The sequence below is a fragment of the Diaporthe batatas genome (assembly GCF_019321695.1).
Source record: "Diaporthe batatas strain CRI 302-4 chromosome Unknown Contig00003, whole genome shotgun sequence".
Lineage (NCBI taxonomy): Eukaryota > Fungi > Ascomycota > Sordariomycetes > Diaporthales > Diaporthaceae > Diaporthe > Diaporthe batatas.
Genome location: NW_025408550.1, coordinates 3,429,616 through 3,456,420, shown reverse-complemented (window position 1 = coordinate 3,456,420; position 26,805 = coordinate 3,429,616). Strand labels below are relative to the sequence as shown.

Here is a 26,805-nt window from a genome sequence, read left to right as displayed (position 1 = left end):
GGTGTTCACAGTTCCTGAACCTGGTCCTGCAGTCTCTGAAGCAGTGGCTCGTTCTCGCCCACCGTACCGCCGTACGCCAGCTTCTTATACACCCCACCCGAAACCTTGGATACCCTCCAGGTACCTTGATCCTTTGCGTCGATGAAGAACTGCTGGTTGTCCTCGAAACTTCGTCCGCCGCTTTCGGGGAGGTAGATATAAGTCCAAATGCCAGCAAATGCATTCGTCGCCGAAAAGATCAAAAATATCCAGTATTTCAGGTTGTTGAACAGTATAGGACTCAAAAGGGTCACGGCGAAGTTGGCGAGCCCCCACACTATCACGGATATCGCAGAAGCCTGGGCCCTTGCTGTTGTCGCGTATATCTCAGTCGGGATGAGCCAAACCGTCGCCAGCCAACCGATCCCAAAGGCCCCCGTGGCGACGAAGAGGGTGACAGTACCGAGAATCGCGGGGGCGCCCAGGCCGTCCGCGGGAGAGTTCATGGCCAGCGCGCCGAAGAGCGTGAGCAAGGCGAAGCAGGTCGTCAGTGCCATGCTGCCGCCGAGGAGGAGCTTGCGGCGGCCGACTGCGTCGATCAAGATCCAGGCCAAGGTCATCAGTACAAAATAACTGATGTCTATTTCGTGTCAGTCGTCTACTGCCTGCTGTTCTGAGAGTGGTGTACACCGTGGAGTTCAAACACATCCCGATACATAGGGAACAGTGGATGAGAAAAATCGTGCTTACAGTTCGCTTGGGTTATGTACTCCGCCATCTTGACGCCGAATCCAAGGAGCTGTGTGCGTGTGGTTAGCCGAAGTCAAGATTCCACCACAACAGGACTGACCTACCTCAAAGATTTGAGGGCCGTACACCGAGACAGCACCGTATCCTGTCAGGGCCTGGTTCACTTGACCCATGAGTACGATGACAGTCGGGTGAAACAGAGGCTTTCCAGGAGTCAGCATGTTGATATATGTCGCCTTTTCATCATCCTTCTCCTTCTCGTGCGCCTCGAACAACTCCTTCGATTTCTCCTCGCCCTCCTCATCACCGTAGATATCGACCAGAGCGTCCTTTGCGTCGTTTTCCCTCCCATGGAAAATGAACCATCTCGGGCTCTCCGGGAGCCTGCCGATGACCAGGAACAGAAGCACTGGGTACGCCTGCATAACCACGATCGGAGTCCGCCAAGCCCATTGGCTTGACTTGCCCAGCGCATTGGTTACTGCGATGTTGATGGCGAAGGCCATGTTGAGCCCAAAGATGTTCATTTGAAACTCCTGGGCCAGTGCCTTCCCCCTCGCACCGTCGCTGCTCAGCTCAGAGCTGAAGACGGGAATGACGGCGTCGATCCCCCCGACACCCAAGCCCATCACCACACGCCCGACCCAGAACATGTGCAGGGCATTCTGCATCCATCCTCCCAGGCCGGTGACGAACATGATCAGATTACCCAGGCTCGCGGTCGCCAGGCAGGCGAAGATGGCCTTCTTGCGGCCGTAGTTGTCAGACAGCCAGGAGAAGAGCACCGCGCCGAGGGAGCAGCCCAGGTAGTAGACAGCGACCAGGATGCCCACCATGGGGTCCTCTGCGCCAATTCCCATGGTCCGCAAGTAGTCCTCGTTGGTGTTGATCAGAGACATCATGCCCTGGTCATAGCCATACAGGGCAATGGCTGTCGAGCTGAAGAGGACGACCTCTTGGGTCTTGGACAGCCCGATAGACGGCATGACGGCGTTGGTGACCCGCTGGCAGCTGGGAGATGAATCGGAGGGGAGTTTGGTGTCTTTCTATATTGCTTCCAAACGGCAGACTCGAATTGATCCCCGATTCTTCGAAAATCCCAGCCAAGGAAAATGAAGCAACGAAACAAAGCTTCTTAAGTCCAATCCCCACGGTTCAGCAGGAACTCCAAATCCGGACGAAATGTTTCGCAGGCCGAGACATGTAGGGGGAGAAGACATGGCATGGCGGTGAGTAGGAGTGCATATTTGTTGCAAGCTGGCCGGCCTGCCTGCCATTGCGCTAAGCAACAAGCAGCATGGGATCGGGCGTATTGGCGCTACATGCACATGTGACGATGGTGGGCAGTAGTGTTGAAATGTGGAATCGGAGTCCCACGCATCTGCCCTTGGGGGTACGTCATTCCCAGCCCACGCGATGCCCACGGCTGCCCACTCAAGCGGCGCTATGAGCCGAGCAGGCGGCTGGCTAAACCGAGATGCAGCGATCCACGATGCCGATCGACGGCAGCCGGGCAGGGAGGATATAATACGATCTTTATTCCGATTTATTATTCCATGCCCGGAAGTTACAATATGCCCACATACCTAGGTAGTGTCGAACATGCCGCCGTTAAAACTTGATACCTAGATATCTTGTGATAAATAAATTATGTTTAACAATCTATGTTTGCCTTAGCTATAAGCTTAAGGATAATAGAATTATTATTAATCCCCTTCTATCTCTAATTAAACTCCTTTCTGTACCTCTACAGATAGCTTCCTTAGCAGTCTTACACGGCGGCATTGTGACGTAGTGTAAGAAAGGTCGGTAAGGGTGTAGTTAGCAGGGCTGCAGGTCAGTAGTATGTAGAGGAAGCAATCGTAACCACGACCATAACTGCCATAAGTACAGAACTCTAGCAGAAGGGCAAGATGGCAGTCAATTATTAGGCCAGAGGCTCTACGAACCAGGGCTCCTCACCCTGCTCGCAAGCAGCCATCATTACAACAGCAGTGGCTGGAATTCTAGCACAAGGCGTGATAGTTGTGTGAAATTGATCGATTTCAAAAGGAAACGAGTTGGCCTTGGTGTTGGAGCTGAGGTGTTGGGGGTGGGGTCTCAAGGGGTTTACACATTGATGAGGGCATTGAGCAACAGTGAGGTGTGGGCCGGATCAGAGGTGACTCGTATCACTCTTTATTTTGCCCCAGAGCCACGTCGTCTCATCACATTCGCTCAGCCTCTGTGAGACAAGCTGCTTTGCTGCCTCAGAGTCACACGTAGACTGCGATCATCAACTAGTTTCTACCAAATTTCTCAGCCGTGGGAGCCACTGACACTGTCCTGCTGGCGAGTTCCGAGCGATAGATGTAGCCAGCAAGGGTGACAGCCACAGCACCAAGTGAGGTCCCAGATTTCACTCTTCCCAGGTATCCTGGGAGGAATATTTCCTCCCGGCACATATGGACCCGCAACAGGCGTGCAAGCAGTGAAACGCCGTCCCGAGGTCATCCTCCGTAAACATGGGCAGTGGCCGGTGAGTCCTCAGCACCGGCAATGAGCGCCGTCCTAGGTGGTTTCGTTGTTAATCCCCATGCATATAAAATGTATGTGGCGCCTTCATACAGTGGTAAACGCTCAATACCCAGCGTTTAAAAAAGAAATACAGTACCAATAACATTGCAGAGAGAATACAGTACGTCTGTGGACAGGTGGCCTCAGCACTTGAGCCTCGTGCCGCACAGAGAGCACCGTCCTAACGACACAACTTCTTTACTTTCGTACCGTTACACTCTGGCTTCATTTCCTTTCTAGATCCAGTGGGCAGCTAAATGTAAGGGGTAGCTATTCATGTACTCAAGTCAACCCTAGTACCTTCTTCAACTCCTCCGTCTCAGTATGGTCGGACGAGTTTCTCATCCTATGAAACCACTTCAGCTCCCCTCCCTGGAACAGCCACTCTCCCCCATTCTGCGCCTTAGGCCCGCCAGAAAGAATGTGCCCGGAGGTGGCTAATGCCCACGTTGAACTCACAAAATTGTCCAGCGTACTCTTCTTGAGGTAGGATGGCGTCGTGGTCCCCGGCCGGAGGGACGAGATCATTCCCAATTTCTTATAGGTCTGCACGCTCGGGTCCGTGTAGATGGGGAACGCGGACCCAGTGGCTTTGGCGTAGTCTGGGATGCAGATGGCCTCCCCGCTGCCGATGATCGTGAGGCTGATTTTGGCTTTGGACAGCTTCTCAGGCGTCAGGTCTTTCATGAGCGCCTCCACGTACTGCTGGCAGCTCTGTTGGGCCCAGGTCAGTTCTGAAATTGTCCGGTAGCTTGGGCCAGTGAGCATGCACCTACACCGCCTACAGCATTCGGGGTCAGCCATTAAAGGAACAAGGTATTAGCTACATGCTGATACAGCGAAGAGTAGGTCATAATGTGGCCATGGTATGCCTTGAAATCCGGAGCCCCTGAAGTCTTTTAAAATGTAGGCTAAGAACGTGGGATGTTTGTTCTGGACATGTGTAGGGGCAAACTCAATCCAGAATCTGCTTACAGTGGAAATGGCGGACGAAGATAAGAAGCTGGCGTTCATCTCCGGGCTTGTCCATGTAGAGTGATTTCAAAGGGAGTTCCTTCCCGTCCTCGTCCTTAATGAGAACATCGCCGACCTCATCCAACACTTTGGAGTCGGGCAGCTCATCATGGGGCTTTCTGCTTCCTTCGGAAGCACCCATGGCGGACGGGTCTGTTGTTCTTTGGTGTTATTGATATCGTGTAACCTGGTGCGTTCTTCTAGCAGGCGTGAAGACGTTTTGTTTCGGTCTTGCGAGTGGAGGGACTAGAGTTACAATCTTGCCTGCAGATGTTTGGCCACGGCAGCGTTGGACTTGTTGGAGCTGTCAGGCGTCTACAGGTCTTGCAACAACCTCCAGTTTCGTCATCGGACCAAGCAGAACTCGACGTGGCTTTTTCCTTGATGCGCCCAACCATAGCGTCAGTGGAGCGCTCAAGAGAGGTTGTCGAGTAGGACTTGGCTACCTGCTGATTGGATCATATCAACGTGACAACCGTGTCATTCAAACGGGAAAGCGGCCCCGGCATACCTCCTCCTCGAACACAGGATCTTGCTCCACGCTGCGTGGCAGGCCATAAATGAGAACGCCCGCCTTTCCTTATGAGAGAGCAGCCTCAACCGTACCCTTAATTAAGACCATAGAAAGAGGGGTGGATATGAGGACGGATTCATTTATGCTCTCATCTTTGAAGTCGCCCAAGATACCCTGATGGGTTTCAGAAAGTTGCCATATCTAGGAGGCTCTTGTACAATGGCATGTTTCGAAGTCACCATGCTTTGAGCTGGATCTAGTACGACATATCGTGTGTCTGCGCCCTGGAGCTGCGAGCTGAACCAACGACGACAGTGCGCTGACAGGCCCACTTGAGCACGAAATACCATTGCATTTACACCGCCGGGATCGCACAACGCTACCTACCTAGTTAGTTAATAGCTGCTTCCCCAGTAGTAAGACTGCGGTTGAAATCGCTGGTCTATTTTTGACCGGCCAGTAGTTGTTTGAAAGAGCCCTTACACATCCTTTGTATGATTATGTCTAAGGCTGCCTAATACCTTGTTAGGTATTAGAGCTTTTGTGTATGCTAGGAGTATTTAGGAAGGGAGAATTCTCCCTACTAGTCTTATAGAAGGCTAAGGGACTAGAGAACGCATTCCTGTTACTGAATTCAAGTCCAGTCAACCGCGCTCGCCGACAACCTGGATCAGGCCACAGGCTTCCAGACCTATGAATCTGGCACAGATATCCCCCTGTCCCCCAAAGCATTTCCAGTGTTACAACTCACTACACTTATTTGGTGCAAACTATAAGCCCTTATGCCATGAAGCCCCAGTGACGTCTAAGCAAACAGCCCTTGGAGATACCCTAACGCCCGGCTTAGGAAAGAACAGGTTGATGAAAGTTATCTGTACCCCGCCGGGTTTCCTCCGCCGTGATTATATCCCGGCCCGGATGGACAGTATCCGGATGGGCTTGCCCATTGCCCTGCCGAAGGACCCGAGCCGTACGGATTTTCTGGCATCCCATGAGGGTACGGGCTCGCATATGGCTGAAAGGGAAATGGACCGGGGTCAGTATAATGCCGCTGTGCGGGTCCTGGTTGCGGTGAGAACGGATTAGGTCGCCGTGCAGACGGCCTTGGGGGCGGCTCGCGGTCGGCTGACGGGGGCTGCGGCGCTCTAGGGCTGGGCCCAGCGCGAGCATAACTCGCCTCGTCTTCTTCTGACCCGACCTCGCCCATGGTAGAGGAATCGCGGACCCTGGTCACCTCGGAAATGGAGACTCTGATGTTGAAAACCGGTGTGCCCTTGCTGTGGAAATTTGCTTCCCTGATCATCTCTAGGTGATACGATATCTCCCTGCCGTCATCTTCGATAAAAACCGTCTTTATCTTCTCGGCCATACTGCGCAAGGGCAACCGATTATTTTCGTCGACATACCATGACAGAACTGTGCTCCTCAACTTTCTCAGCTCATCGTTGCCTTTCTTCAGTTTGTCGATTATCTCCAATTGGGGCCTTGCACTTGGGTCTTGATCTGTGAATATGGTCATCCAGGGCATGGCGGACGAGAAGTGATCACCTTGGTGCCAAAGGTCAGAAACGGCCGGGTTTTCGCTCCTGATGTCGATGAGGCCACAAACAATCACGAATCTCCACCACAGCGGTTTGAGACTGAACTCGACGCACGCGGTGAAGTCGCGGCGGTTCCCTGTGAGGAACAGTTTTCCGTTACTGTCCCATAAATTAGAGGGCCGAGGCCTTATTCTCTCCACACTGTAGCTTGCCCTGGGCTGCAGATGGAAGCGGAAGTTCAGCGACTGTAGCAGTTGAGCCCTCAGGCGGAGGGCAAGGCTATTGCTCAGTGTCCTTGCAATGTACCTCGTGATCGGCTTCCCGTTCCAGAAACCCCTATCTGTTGTTGAGAATAATTCATTTGCGCGATCTCGGACGAACCCAAATTCTGTCTTCATGAGATAGATCCCTAGCCTGCGATTCTTGTCGTTGACACAGTCGAGGGCGAAGACGTACTCCTTTTCAGGGGACGATCCAAGAACAGTCTCTACCCTCAGACCGTTGTTCGTCATCGCGAACTCCTTAACGGGTGCGACTCCGTCTCGAAGTATTCTTAGCCGGCCACAATCCACAAATTCCGAGGGTGACTGAGCGAGAATACCGCGCAGGTCTTTTCCCTGTTGACTTGGATGGGTTGGTCGCCTGTCGACTCCCGACTCATTCTGTGATGTCCAAGCGAATAGTGTCAGGTCGTTGTTGCTCTTGGCGATCTCTTCTTGGAGTCTCAGGAAAGCGTTCTTGCCTTCGCCGTAAATCATTGGCATATTGACGCCAAATATCCCGAAGAGGCAATAAGCAATGTCTTCTACCCGCGTTGTCTTCCTATACGCTGCCCACGACATTCTCCGGCCCACGGGAATCGTCGGCAACAATTCTGAGTCTTCGAGAACACCGATGTCGATTCCCGTGATCGTGGACAGCTCACGCCTAAGAGTCTTCTTGCTGCCTCTGAACTTCCACTCCTGGTCGTAGAAATCGAGCTCCTCAGGGCCGATTAATTCTTGCAGCGTCCAGCCGCGAGTAAACCAAACGCAATCTTTCATGAACTCCGATGTCTTGCTCTCAGAGTGCTCGAAGTTGTTGGCCTCGAGGTCGGACAGATAAGCAAGACACAATGATGATTCTTTATACCAGTGGAACATGGAGTTGATTGCTTCCGAAAGCGCAGCACTGCTGGTCTTGTCGATACAGCAGGTATCAACCCACGCAAACCCGTACCCCTTCTCCTTCGCCACTTCGCATGTCTTTTTGATTTTCAAAAAGCCAGCCTTCTTCAGGAGTTGTGCCGGCCGGACTTCGGCCATCATGTCCTGGAAGTCTACCTCATCTTTTTCCCAGGTGTGTGACAGAATAGCATATTTGCAGTCCTGCAGATCGACGATCTCCTCGAGTCTCAGGGTGGTGGTATCGATCAGCCACATTATCTCGGCTGAAATATACCACAGCCGCGCGATAGGCCAGCCCAGAACCGGCCCAACAACGGAAGGTAATGAGACGCTGAAATGTGCCGAATAGGGAGGGGTTGACGTGGTAAGCCTTGGGAGAAGCTGCTCATGGCGAGACAAAGTTGCACTAGTGGGGACGACCGAGGTGGAACGAGGACACTGATAGAATAGGCAAAGAATATGGCACAAGACAGTAAGCAAGGATGGGCACCCCAGTGCTCCCCAATACGGGCCAGACTGAGGCTCTGCGTGGGGACGGGATAAGGAATCATGCAGATACACTTTACATGATTGGATCCGGAATAGTTCCACTGCAGTGATGTACGAACTATTGGCACGTATAGGTGCTTGATTCGATGGCGCTAGGTGGCTGCAGCTGAGGATTTCACTCCAATTAAATTGAGGATCAGATCTCACGGGTTCAAATGTTCTCGGCATTGTAACGGAGAACAGTCGTGAATCGTACCCTGTATCCATATGCGTCGACTACATTTATCAGGGCCCACGGGTAGTTTGAACTCAGCAATTGGTAGTGCAAAGATATACTGGCTTTGCTTAGCGCACAAGTAACTAATGAGTTGCAGATCATCGCAGTGTATCAAAACGAGCGACTTCAGTATATCTAAGCAAGAATTTCATGTGCAACATAGGGTGAAGTATGATCAACCCTGTATACAAGTTTGGAAAACAGGTGATAGAAATTTTGAGCGTGACGGGGTCTGAATGCTCAACGTGAGGCAATGAGTCGAGCGAATCTAGGCAGGACCATTGTTCACGAGCCTGTCTTCGATATTTCCATTCTACACCGTGAGAAATCTTTTTCGGGCTATGTGCCACATACGATTCACCTTGTTCCATGTCACCCTGCCTCTTTGAACTAGATATATTGCGCTGGGTTGATGGTGGAGTCCAGGTATCTCTGTTGTCCTTAGGGTATGTTGTTAGGCCTTCTCCGATCATGATCCTCGAACCAACCGCGCATCCTCTTCGGAACTCTCCTCCTCGCTCTCGCCGGACTCTTCTTCGCCATCCTCTTCTTCCTCGTCTTCTTCCTCGTCTTCCTCCTCAGACGACTCTTCCTCCTCGCTCTCGCCTGACTCCTCTTGGCCTTCATCTTCGGCAAGCCAGTCAGCGAGAGACTTGGTACCGAGACCGGACCCTTCGTCCCCGTTGGTAGCCTTGCCCACGCCAGACCTGGCGGTAGAGCTATCGAGACTATCTGCTGCAGGTGCGGAGCGCTTCTCCCAGACCGCAAAGCCACCACTGCTGCTAGCTGGCTCTCCTTCGGATCTCAACTTTGGATCCGGCTCCCTACCGTCCTCCACCCAGTCCGGCAGAGCCTCGTACCCTTTGAGGCCGTGGATCCCCCCTCCACCGCCTAAAACCAAAGCTGCGGAGCCGAGTGTGAAGCCCTTTCTCGTTTCTGATGGGCTGGGGGCTTGTGGCGCTGGCTTTGGTGCAAGAAGCATGAGGGTTGCTAGCTGAGGAACACCAAGCAGCGCCTTGAACAATCTTGCCCTGTCCCGAAGGTCATACGAGGTGTCGTAGCGCACCAGTAATAGAACATAGTCCCACAATCGGGCCACAGGGTGATCTTCCATCTCGTTCAGTGACGTTGGTTCAGCTGCTTCCCCTTCTTCGGACTCCTGGCTCTTCCTGGCTTCTATGACACGGTTCACATGGTGCAAATAGACCTTGGCGGTTAGTAATAGGATCTGCCGCTTGGCGATCTCTGATTCCTCTGCGAAGCCTTTGAGTAGAATCCTGCAGACATCTGCTGCGATGTTGTCTTCGCCATTGAGGCCGGCGAACTCACTGACAAGCCAGATGATGGTAGCTCGAGCTTGTGGATCAGTGGCGGAATCGAGGTTCTTTGCCAGCCTCACCACTGTGGAAGTGTGGGCGGTAGAATCCTGCTGGATTAGGTGTCGGATGACAGTCAAGCTCTCTGCCGCCAGATTCCCGTCGAGGCTGGATATCTGACTCAACAACAACCTCAAACACCTTGAACTCGTCTTCGGGTCGCTCTGCGCGCATCGCCCGATGGCTCGGACAGCTTCACGCACCAATAGCTTGTCTGAGCCTCTCGAGAAGTGTTCCAGTTCGTTGAGGATGAGCGATTTGACGTGTGGCGGGGAGTGTGGGAAGACGAGGGTCAACACCTCTAGCTTGAGTTCCCATACTGAGCTGCTATCAGTTGCCCTGACGAGGAAGTGTGAGGCATATTTGACGAAGTCTGTAGGCCTTAGTAAACAGACAGACACGATGTTGTAAAGAGCAATTTGTTGAATGTCGGAGGGGCCCCTGAGCAAAGCGACCAGCGGTCCAACGGCTGACTTGATATACTCGGGTGTCCCTATTGAAACATAACAGCGGGCTGTAGCAACAACGACGCCTGAGTTCCTGCTCTGGAGCAGTGGCTTTATTGAGTTGAGAAGCAGCTCGAGATCCGGGTCCAGGATTACCACTTGTTCGCCTGCGTCTCCGCTGTTGCCTGCCTCGTTGTAGAAGCCTCGCAAGTCGGCTGCTTTCTCTCCAGCTTTGACAGTCTTGGTCCTCCTTGGGAAACACTTTCGAGCATACACAGTCAGCATCCTCAATGTTGAGAGCTGGCTCCACTCGTCCATGTCGACAATCTTCCGGACCAGGCTGCGGTAGTGTTTATGTATAACATCCGTCCTCTCAGGGCAGATCTCCATAAACGCCGTGACAGCTGCACCGGCAACGAAGTATTGCTTATCCCCCAGGAGCGTCGTGAGGTACTCAATCAGCTGCGGTGACTGATTTGGGTCTAGGCGGAAGCACTTCGGTATGGCCATTGCTGCTGCTCTCCTCACGTAGGGGCTCATGTCGCCGGCGCCTTTCTTGATGGCCAGAGAGACGATCTGGCTGATAACCGGCACTCGTATTCCCGACATGGTCTTCAGCGCCAGCGCACGGACCTGAGGGTTGCTGTCTGACAGAGACTTCTGTATGGTGTTGATCGACAGCAGCGCGAGGTCGGGTTCCTGCTCGGCATGGTGGATGAGGTAGATGTAGACAAGCTTCTTGATCTCAAGGTTCGGCGACGCGACGTTCTTGACCACGGACGAGAAGAAGGGCAGGGTCTTTTGTGCGCGGTACATCATGGAGATGACCTTGCGCAGGCCCTCGAGCACCTCGCGTTCATTTCGGCTATCGAGGAGTTTCTTGACCTGGTTCTTGTCCAGGGACCTTGGCGCACTTCGCGAGCTTCGGGCGGCGGAGGCAGCGTCGAGGGTAAGCTCCTGGGCTAGGTGCACGATACTGTCAGTCTTGCCGATCAACTGGCGGCCTGTATTGAGGACTCACCTCTCTCGAGGAGCGACGAGATCCGGGATATTGGCTCCATCCTGAACAGGCACAAGACGGGCGTCTTGGTCGTGGTGGGAGGGATAGTCCGTGGTTTAGGTAGCTACCTCGTCCATCTGTTGGGCGTGGTGTGTAGGTGGTGCTGACAGGCGGTAGTGACGTGCTGGAGGATCCCTGCAGGCGTGGTGGGGCAGCACCGGGCAGGCGTGAGGCACCTGGCACCCTGCCACATTAAGCAGGTAGCTACCTAGTCCGCCTACCCGGGTAGGTACCTACCTAGGTACTTAGGTACATAGTACCCACGCCGACTTTGTATTCTGGGGAGAGCGGGAGCTTCATCAACACGGTCAGCGGGCTGGACGTCTCAGTCACTGAACCATATCACATCACCATGAGGAGCTGTCCTCTTCAAGATGCCGCTGACGCCGCTCATCCTGTCGCCGGCACTTCCCTCAGAGCTGCTCACATACATCATCCGACGCCATGAGTACCCAACCACACTGATCGTGTGCTCGACGCAAGCAGAATTTCTAGAATCCCTCCTGAGCGACGCACAGAAGAGCCTGCCAGCAGCGGGTGACGATGGCCAAGCATCACCTCTTTCGTCCCTACTTTCGTCCCCTCTCTACCAAGTTGCCATTGTCCGCCATATACGAATGATCTTCGTGCCCACTGTCTCCCACCTGCGGGCCTGCCTCTCCGTCTTTGACACCAAGGACTCCAAGGTCCCTCCTCCTCCGCCGGCCACAAACCTGGGCCGAGCAAGGATGCCGCCTCTCCTGCTGGTCTATGGCTTCCTCGCCATGCACCGCGACACGAGTGAGTGGAGCGCCCAGGGTATAAGCAGCACGGCTGCAAACCTAGTAGAGACTGCGTGGAGGGCTGGCCTCCGGGCTGTTGTAGTCGATCCACCGCAGTTTGTGATGCAAAGCTCGGAAGATGGCGGGGAGGCACGAGACGAAGATGCCGATGATAGCCACCTGGGAACTGAGACAGAGCAAACGTCATTGTCCGAGGAGGTCCCAGTCCTGAGCGCCAGTACTAGAAGGGCCGGCGCCCATCTGGATAATGCTGACTGGACCGGCCGTACTGTAACCATCGAGAGGGTCCTTGGCAGGTGGTTTCGGTACCGCAAAGGGGACTGGGCTCAGGATGTGCAGGAGCATACATGATTACCATGGGGCTTGGCTGAATGTATTGCGACATGATCATAATCATGCCGAGGCTTGGAATTCTTGCAGTCCTCAGTGGTCTTAATCGCTAGGTATCCAGAAGCAGTACTCCAACCGAACGCCCCGACCTGGTATCAGCCCTCCCAAACTCATTGCAAATAAATACACAAAGAGACAGTCGTTTCACTCGTTGAACGGGATGGCCTGCTCCATCTCCGTGATATACAGCTTGATGTGTGCCTCCATCTTGAGGTACTCATCATGAGCATTGTGGACCTCGTTTTCGATGGCCTCCTTAAGGTCTTGCATCTGTACACAGCGCGTTAGCGAGTCGAGACAAGGCACACATTTGAGTATGCAACTTACCTTCTTCTCCGTCTGCTCAATCCGTACCCGGCGCTTCTCCATCTCATTGCCCTTCTCCGTCCGCTCCTGCTTCAGTTGCCTGTGGACCTTCTCCAGCTCCTCCATTTTCCTCTTGGCCTCTTGGGCTTTTTGGTTGGCTTGCTCCCTAAGCTTCTCCGTCCTCTCAAGCCACTTGGACAGCTGCCTCTGCAGTAGTGTCTCGGCTCGCTCGACATCCTGGACGTCTGTCCGCCGTTCAAGAAGGGCATCCTTCTGCTTGTTCTTGCGTGCGGTCTCGTCCTCCTCCTTCTGAAGCTCCACGCCGATCTCGTCCAGGAGCTTGATGCATGACGCCACGTCGGTAGATACCACGGAGAAAGAATCCGTAGAGGTTTGCAGTGCCCGTGCCCGCCGGTCGAGTGAATCGATATGTGCCTTGTCGTTGCCAAGGGTGTTTGACAGCTCCGTCAGGCTCGCTTGCAACGCAGATGCGCTCTGTAGGACGTAGGGCCTCAGCTTGGCGCTCTCGTGCTTGACAGCTAGTTTCTCGGCCGTCTTCTGCTCGAGCTGCGTCGACAACTCGCTCTTCCTCTCCTTGGCCTCCTCTAGCCGGGCTGCGACCCTCTCTTGCCCGCGTCGGAGTTCCAGCAGGCGCTTCTTCAAGTCCTCGTTACGTCGCTGCTTCTCCGCGTACATGCCTTGCATCTGCGATCGGGTCTGCTGCATTTCCTCCAGTCGGGCCTCCATGTCTTGGTTCTCGCCGTAAAGACTCTCGATCCGCGTCTTCGTCTGTTCCGCCTTGTTGAAGTGCGCATCGATCACAGAGGTCTGGCTCTCGCGGAAGCGCACAAAGTTGATGAGGTAGCTGAAAATCTTGACCAGCCGGGGCTGCGTGGGCTTGTACAGGTCTGTGAAGCTGAAATCGCGGATGCCACACTCCAGCAGCAGTCGGCGTAATGACACGTAGAATCCCATGAGGTTCCTCGTGTCGGCAGGGAACAGCACATCGCTCTTGTCGCCAACAATGTCTTCGGCGGCGGCGCGCATGGCAGGGTCGACGGTCTCGCGGGTTGCATTGAGGATGAGCTCGGCGAACCATTCGAAGATCATCTGTACTTGGAGAGGGTTCGGCTTCGCAAGGTCGGCGACGGTGAATGGGATGCCAATGTCAGTGATGCAGCCGACGATCTCGCTGTCTTTGAGCAGCATGAACGCGTCGGGTTCTGGTTCCTTGCGCTGGTTGCGCGAGTGCTGCTGCCCCGGAGGGATGATGCTCATCCTGGGGTTGTAGGCCATCTTGGCCTGCTTTTAAGGGCAAAATGTCGGATATTGGCGGTCCGATGCAGTCTTCAGAGGCGGGGAGTAAGGTGCTGCACACAAGTTGGAGTTGGCGGGAGTTGGTGGGAGTTGACGACGAGGTTCAATCGTTGAACGGACCAATTTGCGACCCAAGAAAACATGGCGGCTCATGGGCCAAGATGGTGGGAGCTAGTGCCCGGGCGTTGGTACAGCAACCACGTGTGGGGCTGAATGCAATGGTCCCGCAGTGGGGCTCCCTGTCCATCTCACTGCACATGTGCAACCTTACCGTACCCAGGCTCGGATTTATGTACACACGGACTATTGTGCCTTGATCTAAGTGGTGCAAACCAAGTCTACACAATTAAAATATATCGTACCCACGATTTCCATAAAGAGACACAGTGCATCTATTTACCACCCTGGGCTCTGAGAGCTTATCTAATTGATCGCTCTCCTCTTCAGCACCGCCGAATGCTCGTTCAGGCCCGCCAGATCGTGTGCGTCCAAGCATGCCTGACGGCTGAGAAGCACCGCAGGAATCGCCCTGCCCCGGAGCTCTTTCTCGAACTCGAGGATGGCGTCTTCCATGCCTTGGGCGCCCGTATACACGGCTTCGAGAGCTTCACAGAGCCTGAGAGCATCGAGTATGCCGTGGTTGGCCGCCTCTCCCCTATACCTATTACCGGTACGTGTCAGTCACATGCTGCCGATCGTATTGTAAGGGGTTCTGGGCATTCCAAAACATAGACAATGGGGATCCAGGGCATGAGAATAGTGGTACGAACATCGTCATTGCATGAGCTGCGTCCCCAGCTAACGTGACCCTGCCACCATGATTATCCCAGTCCAGGCACGGCCAGTCCTGTAGCACGATCTCGACACAGTTGGTGTCCTCGGGCATAGACTGTATGGTGCCTCGCAGGTTCTCGTGAAATACTTCCGCCCGCCGCTTCATCTCCTTAAGACGTTCGGCCTGCGTGTGCTTCACCTCATCCTCCGGTGACTTGTAAGGCCAGGACATGAGGATCTGAACACGATACCGCTCATCGTCCGTCCCTTGAGTACCATTACTTTCCGGTGTATCGATCATGCTAACCCACTGCACCAGTCAGAGTCAGCCATCAGAGAAGTAGAGGAATAACTTCATGCCAGTGCGGAAAAGAGCAGGCCACTACTTAATCATATCCTATCTCTCCAACCCATGGCCCCTAGGGCTGAAGTCTTTGTTATATAGGCTAAGAATGGGGCACGTTTGTCCTTGAAGGGGGTGGAGATTGTATCCAGAAGCTGCTTACGAGAAACGTCGAGCTGCTGGGATGACATCCCTGGAATAAGAGGGGGTCCAAGTCCCGCAGCGGCTTGACCTGCTCTGGCTTGAAGTCGACAGCCGTTCCGGTGAGCCGCACAGGAAGCTGGGTGTTTCTGTATGTCTCCGGAGCGACGAGCTGTCGCGTCCGCGAGTTGGATCCCTCAGCGCCAACAATGACGGAGCCTTCCACTCTTGAGCCATCTTCGAAGACCGCAACGACCCCGCCGCCCTCAATTTCCTCAATGCCGACGAAGCGTTTGTTCCAGTGAACCTCTTCACTGACTTCTTTCAGCAGCAACTTCCTGATCTTGTCTCGGTTCACTCGGCGCCGGTCATTGGGTGGGATGCGGAACTTGGTCTCGAGTGAAGCGAGGTCGATGAATAAAAAGTTTCCCGTGTCGTTGCGACCAACTTCGGGGTCGACTTGGGTGTCTTCGATACCATTGAAGGCCTTCTCTGACAAGAGAGATCTCAGAAATCCTAGAGCCCAGTGGATAGTGATGGCCCAACCTTGGTCCCTAGTGGCAATGTTGTCATCACGTTCGAAGACCTGAAAGGGAATGTTCTTCTAGACGTGGCATAAGTCGACGAGTCTCGAAAGTTGCATATCCTCCCTTCCAATCTTTTCTCACCTTTCTAAGGCCATTGGCAAGACTCAGTCCCACAATTCCTGCACCGACAATGAGGACAGGTCTTTCCGGCATCCTCTCCACGTTGCTCAGGTGAGCGCGGCAATTCAAAAAAAGCCTGGCTTTCTGTTCCCCGTCCTCTATTTCCAGGCCGTACCGGGTCGTCTTCCCGGTCTAGTTCACTCCAGTGACTGTCCTCGTTACACGTGATGCCTGCGAATCTAGTTCACACTTGCAACCGCCTTGTTTGTTCATGGCCTCGGATTCAAATGGATCGACATTTCTATGAAATTGCTCAAGCACGCCGTCAGCCTTTCTCCTGCAAAGCGGGGTGCCATTCTTCCTGCAGCTAGTCGTGAACCCTGCTTGGAATGCTACAAATCACTAATGCTGCGTCTAGACACTTGGCCGTAATAAGCAAGCGTATCACTACGCATTTTGAGTCCCACAGTCCTCACGACGAAGTCGTGAAGGTAGAAACACAGGGCACGCAAGATGCGTACACCAGCACGTGGGGTCTCGCCGCGCATGCTCACGCAAGACCTGACGTCCTTGGCCAATTGTCGTCGCTGTCTGGCCGTTTCCTTTCTTGCCTAGACACACGGGCTGGTGCTGGAGCACTATCAGTGTATGGCCACAAATTTCGTATGGAGGCAAACAGTGCCACAGTTCACAGCGATACTGACTTCGATGCTGCTACAGCATATTGCACACAAATTCCTGGGCCATCCAGTGTGCTTCTCAGCTAATATCTGGTCGCAAACCTCGGGTCATCTCCCACAAGGCATATGGGGTAGACCTACCTCAGCGGCAGCCGACAGATCGGTTACAGAGGTGGACCGACTCCTTTTCAGCCCGAATATTGTCGCCATTTAGAACGCGTGGTGGCACAGGTACGTCGGTACCAGCGTGTCAAGTTCAGGAAAGTCCCCAAGGAGAGTAAGGCCTTGCGGATTCGTTTTTCTCGAACTCTCGACTCTTGCAGTATGGGCATCACGACGGGGAGCCCGTGGCAGAACCACCTCCAATCCTGACCACGCGCCTTAAACCGAGTATCCCCCTGGCAGCGATGGTAGACACGTATCTACGCCCCGTGAGCGTCGGCAGTCCGAACCCCCCCAGGTTCTGTGCTTTGGGAGGTTTGTTTCGGGGTTTCCCGGTGTTTTTTTTTGGGGTTTTTTTTTTTTAAAAAAAAAAATTATTCTTTCTTCATTTCCATTCATGGCAACGGTTGTGGGGCGACACCTTCGCGTTGTCGTCAACCATGACAGAGATGGCGTAGCCATGCCCTCGGATCTCCTGGAAAACCGGACTGTCTGGTGATGGTCCTCTCCGGCGCATTAAATTCATGCACTTTGCCAAGTCCTCAGGCCGCGATGGCCGGGGCGCCGGACACAGCCGGGGCGATGACTCGGACTTGGCCGAGGCATACGGCCAAAATGTCGCGATGGCCCGCCATAGATATCTCGACCTTCCGCTGCGGCGTCTTGCCGCGGGAATTCCGGAGCCCACCAGCCAGACCCCCCTTGCTTTGAAATCAAGCGCCTCCAGCCCAGCGGCGGGAGGGAAAAACATTTTTCTGTTTCGGTTGACAAACGCGCGGGCGGAGGTTCTGGGCGGAGGTTCTGGGCGGAGGTTACGGGCGGGGCTCAAAGTTGAAACTTTTATTACCTATGGAGATGCCGAGTTGTAAGAGGTAAAAGGTCCGAGATCTACAGATATACGAAGTCTAACATCTCCTCCCGCGGGTCCACTGCAAGCATCCCGGACAATGTACAACATATCTGCCGCGTACGTACTCGTTGCCTTGCAACACAGCTGCGCTTAAGAGTAGATCCGGATCACGGCAGAATGAATTGTGAAGGGCGACAGAGCGCACGGGACGAGTTGGTGGCCCAGCAAAGTTCCGCCCCGCTCGTTTCAACGTGGAGGTCCAGTGGTCCTTTGCTCCAAATTTGTTGCCCGAGGGTAGTTTTCATGGGCAGTACGTCCGGCCGTGCTGAGAGAGCCCGCCGTGAGTTCCCGAGTCGGCGCGTGCTCTGCCTTGTTGCGACCTCAAATTCTGGGCGCAATAGGCCCCGGCGTGTTCTAGCCCGGCCTGCCCGTCCCACTTCCAAGGTTCGGAGCTTTCTGGCTTCTGCCGATCGCGGGAACAGTGGGGCCCACAGGCATCGCGAGCACGTTTCGGCATTCGAGTCCCGCGGGCAATCACAATTGCACCATTGAGCATCGGTTGCATCTGCCCTCTAGGTATAGGTTGCTATGGTACGCAAACTGACGACTGACAGACCAGAGCAGTGCCAACGGAATGCCGCCCTTGGACCATCTGCTCCCCTTCAGAGCTTCAGAGATGGTCTTACCAATGTCGGGTGAAAATAGCAGGCCTAAAACCAGACCGCTCCGAGCATGCTGGCCCGCCAATGATCCAGGTTGGGTGGGCTGATAGGTCGGCAGGGCCTCAAGACCGCCCACATCCCGGAACTTTTCCTGCTGAGCGATAGTCTGTCTGCCTTCGCAGTTCCTGGCAGCCAAACTTTGTAGAAAGCCTCGCCTGCAATGGTGCTGAGGTAGTCTGGGTAGTTGAGTAAATGCTGCAGGCGTCGTTGGCGATATGGGGTAAGCCACAATTGCAGCCAGTGGCGTTCTGCAAGATCCGCCGACCAAGATCCAAAAGGGCAAGACGATCTGTCCATCGCGGGTGATCTTAACTCCATGCTATCGAGCTACCACGCGAGCCAGATACATATTCCCGTCAGCCACAGGCGGCCGAACCGACAAGGCCATGCACTCCGTAGTGCTCACAGGCAGAACAGGGCGGCGCCGTGCATCCAGCTGCCCAGGCTGCCAGGCAGGTCGGGTGGTCTCGAGAGCTTGCAGAAAATAGCCTCTGCCGACGCTACAGGGGTTCATTTGGAGAAGTGAAACTCGGAGGGAAGAAATGCCCGCTTGGGACCCTTGAGATTGGATGCAAGAATAGAATTCGAGCGACGTCCCCTCCCCAATGTGAAGAATGACTATTGGGAAGGGGTGTGCCGAGATGGGCTTGATTGGACTGATATTGGCTTGAAACAACCAGCCCGCCCAGCTCGTCACCGACCTCGAATGACGATGTTTGAATCGATCCGGCCCCCCCCTCCCAGCCTGCCGGCCTGCCGGCCCTTGCGATGTAGGTAGCGTCTGGAAGTGAGGCCAGACTCGATGGACAAGACAAGGGACTGGATTGGCTGACTGTGAAGTCGCGATCGCCACGCGAATCATGGTCAGCATCTCTGCAGGAACTCTGATCAAATTGCGGCCGATCTGCTGGCGAGCAACGGTTCATCTGGCGTCTCCCGTCTCCCCGCAGAGCTCTTGACAAAAAGTCTCGGGTCACGAGCCCTCCTTTGGTTGCTGCAGCCCAATTGACGAGGGAAAGCTTAGCAGCGACTTGAGCAAGTGCATGAATCGGGCTGCTGCTAAAACCTCAGGTGTGGTATCACGAGGTTTTCCTCCCCACACGACGCTCGGCCTGGGGCTAATAACTAAGATCCCAATGGCAGCATGGCGACCGGAGTCCAACGGCCAGCCCTTGGCGGGAAAGCTAGACCACGGCAGGCCTAATTGAACAGCGCTTGGTGCTAGTCGTAGCGTAGGGTCATTGGTATCCAGACGAGCAGACGAGCCGGGGCGTTGGGCGTGCGCTACCGTCTGACATTGGTTCGGAGCAGCAACCGACCAAGTGTCGTGCTATCGAGCGGAGGGTCACAGTAGGGAGTGAAAGCCCAAGGAGTCCTGGTCTCAGCAATCCTCGCTCGAGTGCCCCGGGTAAAACGATAGCTGCAACCAAGTCGTGGCAAGAGCATGCAATGCAATGCAGTTGAAAGATACGTGGATGCTCCACCGAAGCGTGCTGCAGGTCGGCTTGTCGCGCGCAACCATCGGCTGTTGGTGTTGATGCCAAATGGTGGTCAGTCCGTCCCCACGCAGGCGTCACCCTCCCCCGGGCTGGAGCAGCGAGAGCGCCACAGCCTATCGACACCGGACTCGTCAGCAGCGTGGCCTCGCAGTGTTTGCACCCGAGATGCGCCGTTGATGCTTTCGTTGGAGGGGCGCTGGCAAGCGCTGGCTGCCTACTGTTGGCTGCCACGCTTGCCAGGCTGCCTGACTGCCCAGGTTGCTGGAGGAGGAGGATCTGATCGGCCGGGATTAGGACAGTTTGAGCCTAGCTCGACCCCGTCCACCGTTACGGCGATCTTGCTCTTAGCTCTCGCCTGGCAGGTATGACATAGTGGGCTAACGGCCCCAGTCGTTCCTCTGTTGGGGAAAAGATTGGCGGGGCGGGTTGATGCGACGTGTCTCTGAACGGAGATGTATCTCGAACTGGCCGTTCCTCGAGCAGCATTTACGTATTGTGCAGAGGATTTCTTGCATTTGGCAACCAAGAATGTATCATGGCAGGCCTAGTAGGTTTGATGAGTCCGAGGGCTCTGACGTCTGACCTCGCCGCCTCGCCGCCTCGCGCCTCGCACGTCGCTGCCTCTCTTGCGAGGAGTTGTTGCCCCCGGAAGGACAACCCTGCCCAGGGTGGCTTTGGAAGGGCAGGAAGTTGGCTGGCCAAGGAGTCAAGGACGGACCCTCTGGATCGAGCGAGGGGCGGGCGTCATGGCGGCAGAAACCTTGACGGTGGTTTGCGCGGGAGCGGAAGCGGCTCAGCACTCAGCTGCGCGCCTGTTTGCCCGCTCCCCTAGGTGCCTGGGTGATTAATTTATCAAGGTTGCCACGGGCAGGGTGGCAGCCTGGCAGGTCAGAAAACAGACCTGCTCCCCTGAGGATAGAGTTGGCCGGCGGTGCGGTGGCCTGGTCAGGGTGGGCTGGGTGGTCTGGCCCGGGCCAACCTCCTGTAATGGAGGCTGATGGGGTGAGAGCCCCCTGGCGCCCCAGGCCTGGGCTCCTGCAATGATGTGATGGCAATTCTCGACAGCAGCTGGCCAGCCGCACGTTCCTCGTGTTGGGCGGCTTCTTGTCTTGCTTGCTTCTCTTGTCGGCTTGGCCCCACATGCCATCGCCGCCCTCAGCGCCCAGATCGGGAGCCATTCCCTTTCCAACCAAGTCCCTTCCCAGGTGTCCCCGCGGCCCGGAAACCTTGAACACGGGCCAAGGAAACATGCCATCATCTACACTACAACATGTCGCAGGCCAGGTACTATGCACTAAATAGACGAGCTTGGAGGTTTCAGGGGTACTGAGGTACATGGAGAAGGCATAGCACGCGCACTGACGGGGTTTGTATCGAGTCTGTCCCCCACTGAGCTACACTATAATCCATGAATTGGCTACCTACCATGGTACCTGGGTACTTCCAGCCGTGCACTGGCCGGGTTTAAAGCTTCGAGTGGGCCCAGTAGACTAGCCCGCCCACCAGCGCTGGAGCTCGAGCCAGTCAAGCGGGCCAGAATCCTCAACCGGGGGCAGACGTTGAAGTCGAGCCCACAACGTATCCCCACCTTGGGCTGCTGCTTGCTCGCTTAGGTATACCTAGGTACTTACACAGTAGACAGGTATATAGGTAAGCAGGTAGATTGATAGGGCTGGTTGGGCTTCCACGTTTTTGTTTCTCAGCAACTTATCTTTCGGTGTTTTACTGCTGCCGGGCTATTCACTGTTTTACTGCTTCATGCTGTGCTTGCTTTGGCACGCTCGGCCAGTTGGAGGGACTGACATGAAGGCCAGCCAGACCTGGTCATCAGGCACCCCCCCCCCCTTGGTGCGGCATGGCAGGGCAGGGCAGGGCAGGGCAGGGCATGGCATGGTGTGGTCTTGGTGTGGTGCGGATGTGGTGCCCAGGTGTGGCAAGACCTGCTTTTTAACGGTGACTGGCCAGCAGCCAAAGCACATGGCTTCTCTGCCCATCTCCCCCTCCTCCCTTCCAAGGTTGTACGGAGAAATGCCAACTGCTTGTGCCTGCCAACCTGCTTCCCGTCTCGTATGCCTGCAGAGTGATGAGGGCCCATTGAGGGTAATAATAACCTCGGGGGGCATTGATGCCCGCGCCCGGTACTTGATTTCGAATCGCATTCCCTCCCCTGCCAGGCAGGTCCTTGCCCGTCACCAGCCGCCCCTCCCTGCTCCCACGGCTTTCATCAGGCAAGACCAGACAGAGACAGACCCCTTTGAGCCACCCACCCCATTCCAACCTTTTCCCAGCATTTGTCTCTGGTTAGGGGTACCGAGGACTCCGTACCTACCCGGGGGGCCCTGACTGCCCTTTTCTCTTTTCTTTGTGATCTGCCATCTGCGACACCCAATTCATCAGCGACGCATGCAACCTGCAGTAAGCTTTTCCAGGTACATACATACATACATATCTGGTGTGCTCCGTGCCTGGCCCGGCACGCAGGCACACATCGTCAGTCACAGTCCCAGTCTCAGTCCCAGTCCCCGTCCCCGTCCCCCCTGCCGACAAGCAAAAAAGGGGTCCTCGGGTCGGTGGTCAAGGGCATAACAACTTTGAGTGCTCCATTCACTACAAGGTACCGTACGACGAGGGCGAAGGCGCATGCAGCATTGACCAGTCGCACCGCGCCAGGCCGTCCCAATTTGCACAGTCAATCACGAGGGAGCAAGGAGACGTGCCGCCGTGGTACCTGCATATTCAAGGTTCACAGGCCGTATCCTGCGTATCACCCCCAGGCCAGCCCAGGTCGAGCCTCCCTGGGCCCGTCGCCACCTCGCCGCGCCATCGGGGTCACACAACCTCCCAGTCCCAAGTCCCAAGTCCCAAGTCCCCAAATCCCCGTCCTGCTGCTACGAGGGTTCAGTGCGGCGCAGCTCGCCTTGCGCCGCACCTTTCTCACGCATAATCCATCCATCCTCTTTCCAACTTTCTATTTCCCTCCTTTCCCTCCACCACTCACCACACCTCGTACACACACTCCCACGCAAACAAAACAGCCCTCGCTCCTGTCTGACACGCCCAGACTCACCTTTGCGCCCGAGTACTGCAGCAAACCCCTTGGGCTCAACCCTTGGGTCTTGATACCTACCCACGGCAATCTTAGCAACCCCAATTCTTGCGAAACTGGTCCAACCCAGCACACCTCTGCCGGGCCCACCCTGCCGATGACCCAGATCTGCCGTTGCCAGCATATTCTCCGACCAGAATGACTTCGCTTCTGTCCTCCAGCACATTGCAGCATACAGCCCACCACCCAGCACAGCGCTTTGTTTCGTTCTAGCCCGCAACCACCTCCACCCACATCCCATCAATCACATCTCACCAGAGCGGGCGTAGGCCCGAGCCAGGGGAGCAATGGCCCTCTGGCCGTTCCGTCGGCGGAGCCGCAGAAAGAGGCCCCGTAGTGGGAACCAGTCTGAGGGCGAAGGTGCGTCAAGGGGCACGCCAGAGGACCAGGCCCGTGCCCGCAGCAGGAGGAAAACCGAGCCTATCAACCCCGGCGCCTCGGACCCCCTGCCCACTGCCCCGATACCAATCAAGAGACAACCAAACAAACTACACCGTCGAGAACGCACCTACAGCTTCGAGGAAGGGAGGGACGATGACCTGGTGGTCCACCGGCAGAGACCCAGTCGGAAAACAGGGGCAGGGGTCTCCTCCCAGGGTCCAGTGGGCCCCCGCGTCCACTCTCGTTCAAAAGAGACGGGAGTCCTCGATCCCTCCGACCCCTCTGTCTTCAACTCTGCCAACTTTCCAAGGATGCCCACCCTACACAACAAACGAAATGGCGAGCACCTGCCGCACAAGAAGTCCAGCAAGCGGAGGAAGGCAGACCATGCTCGCGAGCAGGAGATCAAGGCATTGGCCAGCTTCGAGCCGATGCGACCGGCCGCCGAGCCCTGGCAGTCAGGCCGCCCCATGAAGCGGGACAGCAGGCGGGTCAAGACCGGGCTCGGTCTTGGTTTCCGACGCTCCTGGGAAAAGGAACACCCGACCTCGGACATATCATTACCCATGCCTGGGAGCATCCACTCCAGCCTGTCCTCTGATTCAGAGCAGGTCTCGTTCAAGGTGTCGGCCCTGGAGGCCCTGGCGCCCCGCCCAACCTTGAAGTATGCCGTATACCCAAGGTATGGCACACCGCCGACCGCATCTGGTCGCCACCTGTCAGTGAAGAACAAATTATCAGAGAAGGAGCCAATCCCTGAGGCCACTTTGAAGGCACACAAGCGGATCGACGACCTCGCCGACGACCTCACCGCGAGCGACCTGAGGGAGTTAATGGAGCGTGATGAGCGCAGGAGGGCAAAGAAGAGAGAACGTGAACAAGAGAGGATGGAACGGAGGCTGGCCAGAAGGGCAGAGAAGGAACGCGCAGCCAAGGCGGAAGGCAGGCAATCACCCCCTAACATGGAGAGGGGCGTGCTTGGCCGAGAGTCGGTCGGTCTAGGTATCGGTCCAGAGTCAGCTGTCGTGACATCCTCAAAGAAGAGAAGGTCGCCGAGTCCCACAGCCAAGGCGCTGGGCAAGCGGCCTGCTGCGGACATGGAGGATGATTATGACAGCGATGGCAGCAGCTCCGGCAACAGGCCCCTTGATCACTTCCACAGGACTGACAGCGTGCCGCTGGATCGGGTCTCCGTGGTCAACGATTCGGAGCAGCTGGAGGGTCCCCGACCAGAACGGACCGAGAGCCCGAGGAAGAAAATCGCTCTGATGAAGAGGATATCTAGGTCCAAGTCTCCCCACCCATCGGAACCTGCCAAGACCGATGTATCAGACTCGCTCAGGAAGGTTTCTGAAGGCAGCTCTGGTCCAGCGAGACCTCGGCGGTCATGGACCAATCTGTTCAGATGGGGAAGCAGGTCGAAGCGCAACTCTGGCCCGTCCTCGTTTTCCAACACATCCCGGGACTCGATGTCGGCGAACCATGTGCCAGCCCCTCCCATCTCGGACGCATTGACGCGCAAGCTCAGCAGCAATGTGCCAAAGAGGACAATGTCTCGCTTCCGCGAGGATTTGCCCGAGTTGCCCCTGTCACCACCTCACTCACCCGACGCCGACCCTCTACCACCTGCAATTATCGAACAGGACTCCCCCGAACTCGAAGCAAACCCACGTCTGGAGGAGACGTTACCGAAGCGGCGAGATACCCCCATGTCACCGGAAGAAGGTGTCGTGGGAAGTGTCCCGCCCAGTGTTCCGACATCGGTCGGCCCTTCTCCCGAACCACAAGCCATGTCGTTGAACTCAGTGGACTCCGAGGGTGCGTGGTTCGGGAAGAGAATGACACCCCGTCGTTCGATCCCAACGCCAATCTCGCCGCCCCGCTTCGAGCACCACAGAACATCATCCATGAGCTCCGATGGCTCGTCACACCACGACCCAGACCTTCCGACCCAGGAGATACTGGATGAATCGGCGACCTACGTCGAAGATGACGAGTACCTTGATCGGTTCGCAAACCACCGGAGCTCGGACTCCCATGCTACGAACGCACGACCATCTTCTGACGACATCGATGATCCTCGCTGGGGCACTGTCGGGGGGCAACAACCCAAAGTGGTTGCTGGCGACTTTGTCAGGAGCCGTGAGGGGTTGCTCAACACATTTTCTGATGCAGATGATGCCAGCGACCTGAGTGACGATGACATAGAGATCAACAATGAGGACGAGAACGGTCTGAAGCGAGCAACGAGCATTACTCGACAGAAGGGCAATGCGAAGTTGCTCCAGATCTCACCGCGGCACTCTGATGACGCGAGGAGGAGAGCCTCGGCCAACTAATTTTGCAGTAGAGACCATACGTCTGAGAGACAGAGACGGTGAAAACCTCAACCATGGAGCTTGACTCTGATATGCGAAGATGCCTGCCACACTCGTTGCAATTTCCTTACAATCTTCAAGAACCACAGTCTCGACGACATTTCCTTACAACTGTCAGCACCGACCTTCATTCGCTCCTTCAAATTTCCTATCCTAGTCACCAAAATCGACCAAACCACACAAAAAACAGTTGAAAAGGCAAGATAAAAATGTTGGCGTCTCGCATATCGGTCACTCCATCAACAGGTTCTAGCTCATATCTGATCAAGATCTCTCGCGTTGTCTCTCTGCTCTGGTTGCTCTGATCTCACGGCCAAATCTCAAATCACCATTGTCTTGTAGCCAAGGGCGGTGTCATAGGAGGCACGGCGGTTTCCATTCTACATTCTACTACTTCGACATGACACATTTTCTCACAGGATACCCTTGACGCGTTTTGGTTTTGTTCCAGTGGGGACGGAAAAGCAAGGATGGGCAAGACGGGGCGTTTCGGGAACAAAGCCTCTGAGAGCGCGTTGAGCTTTTTACAATTGGCATGTACATAGATTACTACGGTAACGTCGGCTGACGTGGGCGTTCATATCCCATCAAATACCCTATTATTATTTGAACCTACCTGCGGTCTCTTTTTGATGGATTAAATGCGGTATGATCGGCATGTGTGGACGGACGGTGGGGCAGCCCAGCCAGGAGAGACAAGGACACAGCATTGTGCAGTTCGTAAAAAGGAGAGCGAGGTGTGACATGAACCAGCTGCCGGGCTAGACACATCATTGATGTCACCATGTGCGACTTTGTCCTTTCCGACTGGGGCCAAGGGACCTGCGTTGTCCTTATCTGTCACACTGACAGGCGGGAGCCAATTTAGTGGCCCTTTGTGGCCATTTTGAGAGAGGCATAGGGATCCTGGGAGAAGCACGTTTGTAGGTGGTGATGCGTGGCGGATTGCAAGTACCCAGGTACCTTTGACTCTACTGTACTGTACGAGCACAACCATTACCGAGCCGCTCATGGTAAGATGTACCTAGGCACCTATGTACTCATTTACATATGGAGAGCGCACAACAGACAGTCAACTGGTCCTAGTTCTGTTCAATGCCGCCACGGATCACTGGGATATCCTCCCAACTCCCTCCCGCTGTCTGATGACTGATCAAGG

At 55.3% G+C, this 26,805-nt stretch overlaps 8 protein-coding genes across 8 annotated transcripts; 2 read left to right on the top strand and 6 right to left on the bottom strand.

Annotated features, from left to right (window-relative positions):
- Window positions 1–5: 5 nt before the first annotated feature.
- KVR01_002742 (uncharacterized protein) lies at window positions 6–1,715 on the bottom strand (the record flags this gene model as incomplete). Its single annotated transcript, XM_044783348.1, has 3 exons — window positions 6–619; window positions 730–778; window positions 834–1,715. 3 exons carry the CDS (start codon window positions 1,713–1,715, stop codon window positions 6–8), a joined length of 1,545 nt encoding a protein of 514 aa, XP_044647757.1.
- A 1,852-nt stretch (window positions 1,716–3,567) lies between these two features.
- KVR01_002390 (uncharacterized protein) lies at window positions 3,568–4,441 on the bottom strand (the record flags this gene model as incomplete). Its single annotated transcript, XM_044784750.1, has 3 exons — window positions 3,568–4,057; window positions 4,099–4,174; window positions 4,261–4,441. The coding sequence occupies 3 exons, from the start codon at window positions 4,439–4,441 to the stop codon at window positions 3,568–3,570; spliced, it is 747 nt and encodes a 248-aa protein (XP_044647405.1).
- A 1,274-nt stretch (window positions 4,442–5,715) lies between these two features.
- Window positions 5,716–7,775, bottom strand: KVR01_002029 (uncharacterized protein; the record flags this gene model as incomplete). The annotated part of the gene is made up of 2 exons (XM_044790056.1): window positions 5,716–5,794; window positions 5,944–7,775. 2 exons carry the CDS (start codon window positions 7,773–7,775, stop codon window positions 5,716–5,718), a joined length of 1,911 nt encoding a protein of 636 aa, XP_044647044.1.
- Window positions 7,776–8,586: 811 nt separating this feature from the next.
- Window positions 8,587–11,306, bottom strand: KVR01_003959 (uncharacterized protein). Its single transcript, XM_044782790.1, has 2 exons — window positions 11,130–11,306; window positions 8,587–11,070 (listed from the first exon to the last, which is right to left on the bottom strand). The coding sequence occupies exons 1-2, from the start codon at window positions 11,167–11,169 to the stop codon at window positions 8,756–8,758; spliced, it is 2,355 nt and encodes a 784-aa protein (XP_044648974.1). The 5' UTR covers window positions 11,170–11,306; the 3' UTR covers window positions 8,587–8,755.
- A 173-nt stretch (window positions 11,307–11,479) lies between these two features.
- Window positions 11,480–14,072, bottom strand: KVR01_003826 (kinetochore-associated Ndc80 complex subunit NUF2). Its single transcript, XM_044784591.1, has 2 exons — window positions 12,668–14,072; window positions 11,480–12,610 (listed from the first exon to the last, which is right to left on the bottom strand). The coding sequence occupies exons 1-2, from the start codon at window positions 13,940–13,942 to the stop codon at window positions 12,485–12,487; spliced, it is 1,401 nt and encodes a 466-aa protein (XP_044648841.1). The 5' UTR covers window positions 13,943–14,072; the 3' UTR covers window positions 11,480–12,484.
- KVR01_003318 (uncharacterized protein) lies at window positions 11,543–12,301 on the top strand (the record flags this gene model as incomplete). Its single annotated transcript, XM_044792777.1, has 1 exon — window positions 11,543–12,301. One exon carries the CDS (start codon window positions 11,543–11,545, stop codon window positions 12,299–12,301), a length of 759 nt encoding a protein of 252 aa, XP_044648333.1.
- Window positions 14,073–14,282: 210 nt separating the features above from the next.
- On the bottom strand, window positions 14,283–20,712 carry KVR01_003783 (uncharacterized protein). The gene is made up of 6 exons (XM_044783647.1): window positions 16,690–20,712; window positions 16,573–16,606; window positions 15,890–16,498; window positions 15,244–15,825; window positions 14,734–15,047; window positions 14,283–14,624 (listed from the first exon to the last, which is right to left on the bottom strand). The coding sequence occupies exons 3-6, from the start codon at window positions 15,959–15,961 to the stop codon at window positions 14,387–14,389; spliced, it is 1,206 nt and encodes a 401-aa protein (XP_044648798.1). The 5' UTR covers window positions 15,962–16,498; window positions 16,573–16,606; window positions 16,690–20,712; the 3' UTR covers window positions 14,283–14,386.
- A 1,094-nt stretch (window positions 20,713–21,806) lies between these two features.
- KVR01_002966 (uncharacterized protein) lies at window positions 21,807–26,260 on the top strand. The gene has a single exon (XM_044789858.1). The coding sequence runs from the start codon at window positions 23,175–23,177 to the stop codon at window positions 25,605–25,607; it is 2,433 nt and encodes an 810-aa protein (XP_044647981.1). The 5' UTR covers window positions 21,807–23,174; the 3' UTR covers window positions 25,608–26,260.
- Window positions 26,261–26,805: the final 545 nt, after the last annotated feature.

Bases quoted from the DNA above. Each gene is read 5' to 3' on its own strand.
- KVR01_003959 (XM_044782790.1), bottom strand. From the start codon at position 11,169: ATGGAGCCAATATCCCGGATCTCGTCGCTCCTCGAGAGAG. The intron at 11,071-11,129 runs GTGAGTCCTCAA...TCGTGCACCTAG, and splicing joins CTCGTCGCTCCTCGAGAGAG to CCCAGGAGCTTACCCTCGAC.
- KVR01_003826 (XM_044784591.1), bottom strand. From the start codon at position 13,942: ATGGCCTACAACCCCAGGATGAGCATCATCCCTCCGGGGCAGCAGCAC. The intron at 12,611-12,667 runs GTAAGTTGCATA...CGCTGTGTACAG, and splicing joins TTGAGCAGACGGAGAAGAAG to ATGCAAGACCTTAAGGAGGC.
- KVR01_003783 (XM_044783647.1), bottom strand. From the start codon at position 15,961: ATGCCGGAAAGACCTGTCCTCATTGTCGGTGCAGGAATTGTGGGACTG. The intron at 15,826-15,889 runs GTGAGAAAAGAT...TGCCACGTCTAG, and splicing joins TTGCCAATGGCCTTAGAAAG to AAGAACATTCCCTTTCAGGT. The intron at 14,625-14,733 runs GTTCGTACCACT...TACCGGTAATAG, and splicing joins GCAGCTCATGCAATGACGAT to GTATAGGGGAGAGGCGGCCA.
- KVR01_002966 (XM_044789858.1), top strand. From the start codon at position 23,175: ATGGCCCTCTGGCCGTTCCGTCGGCGGAGCCGCAGAAAGAGGCCCCGT.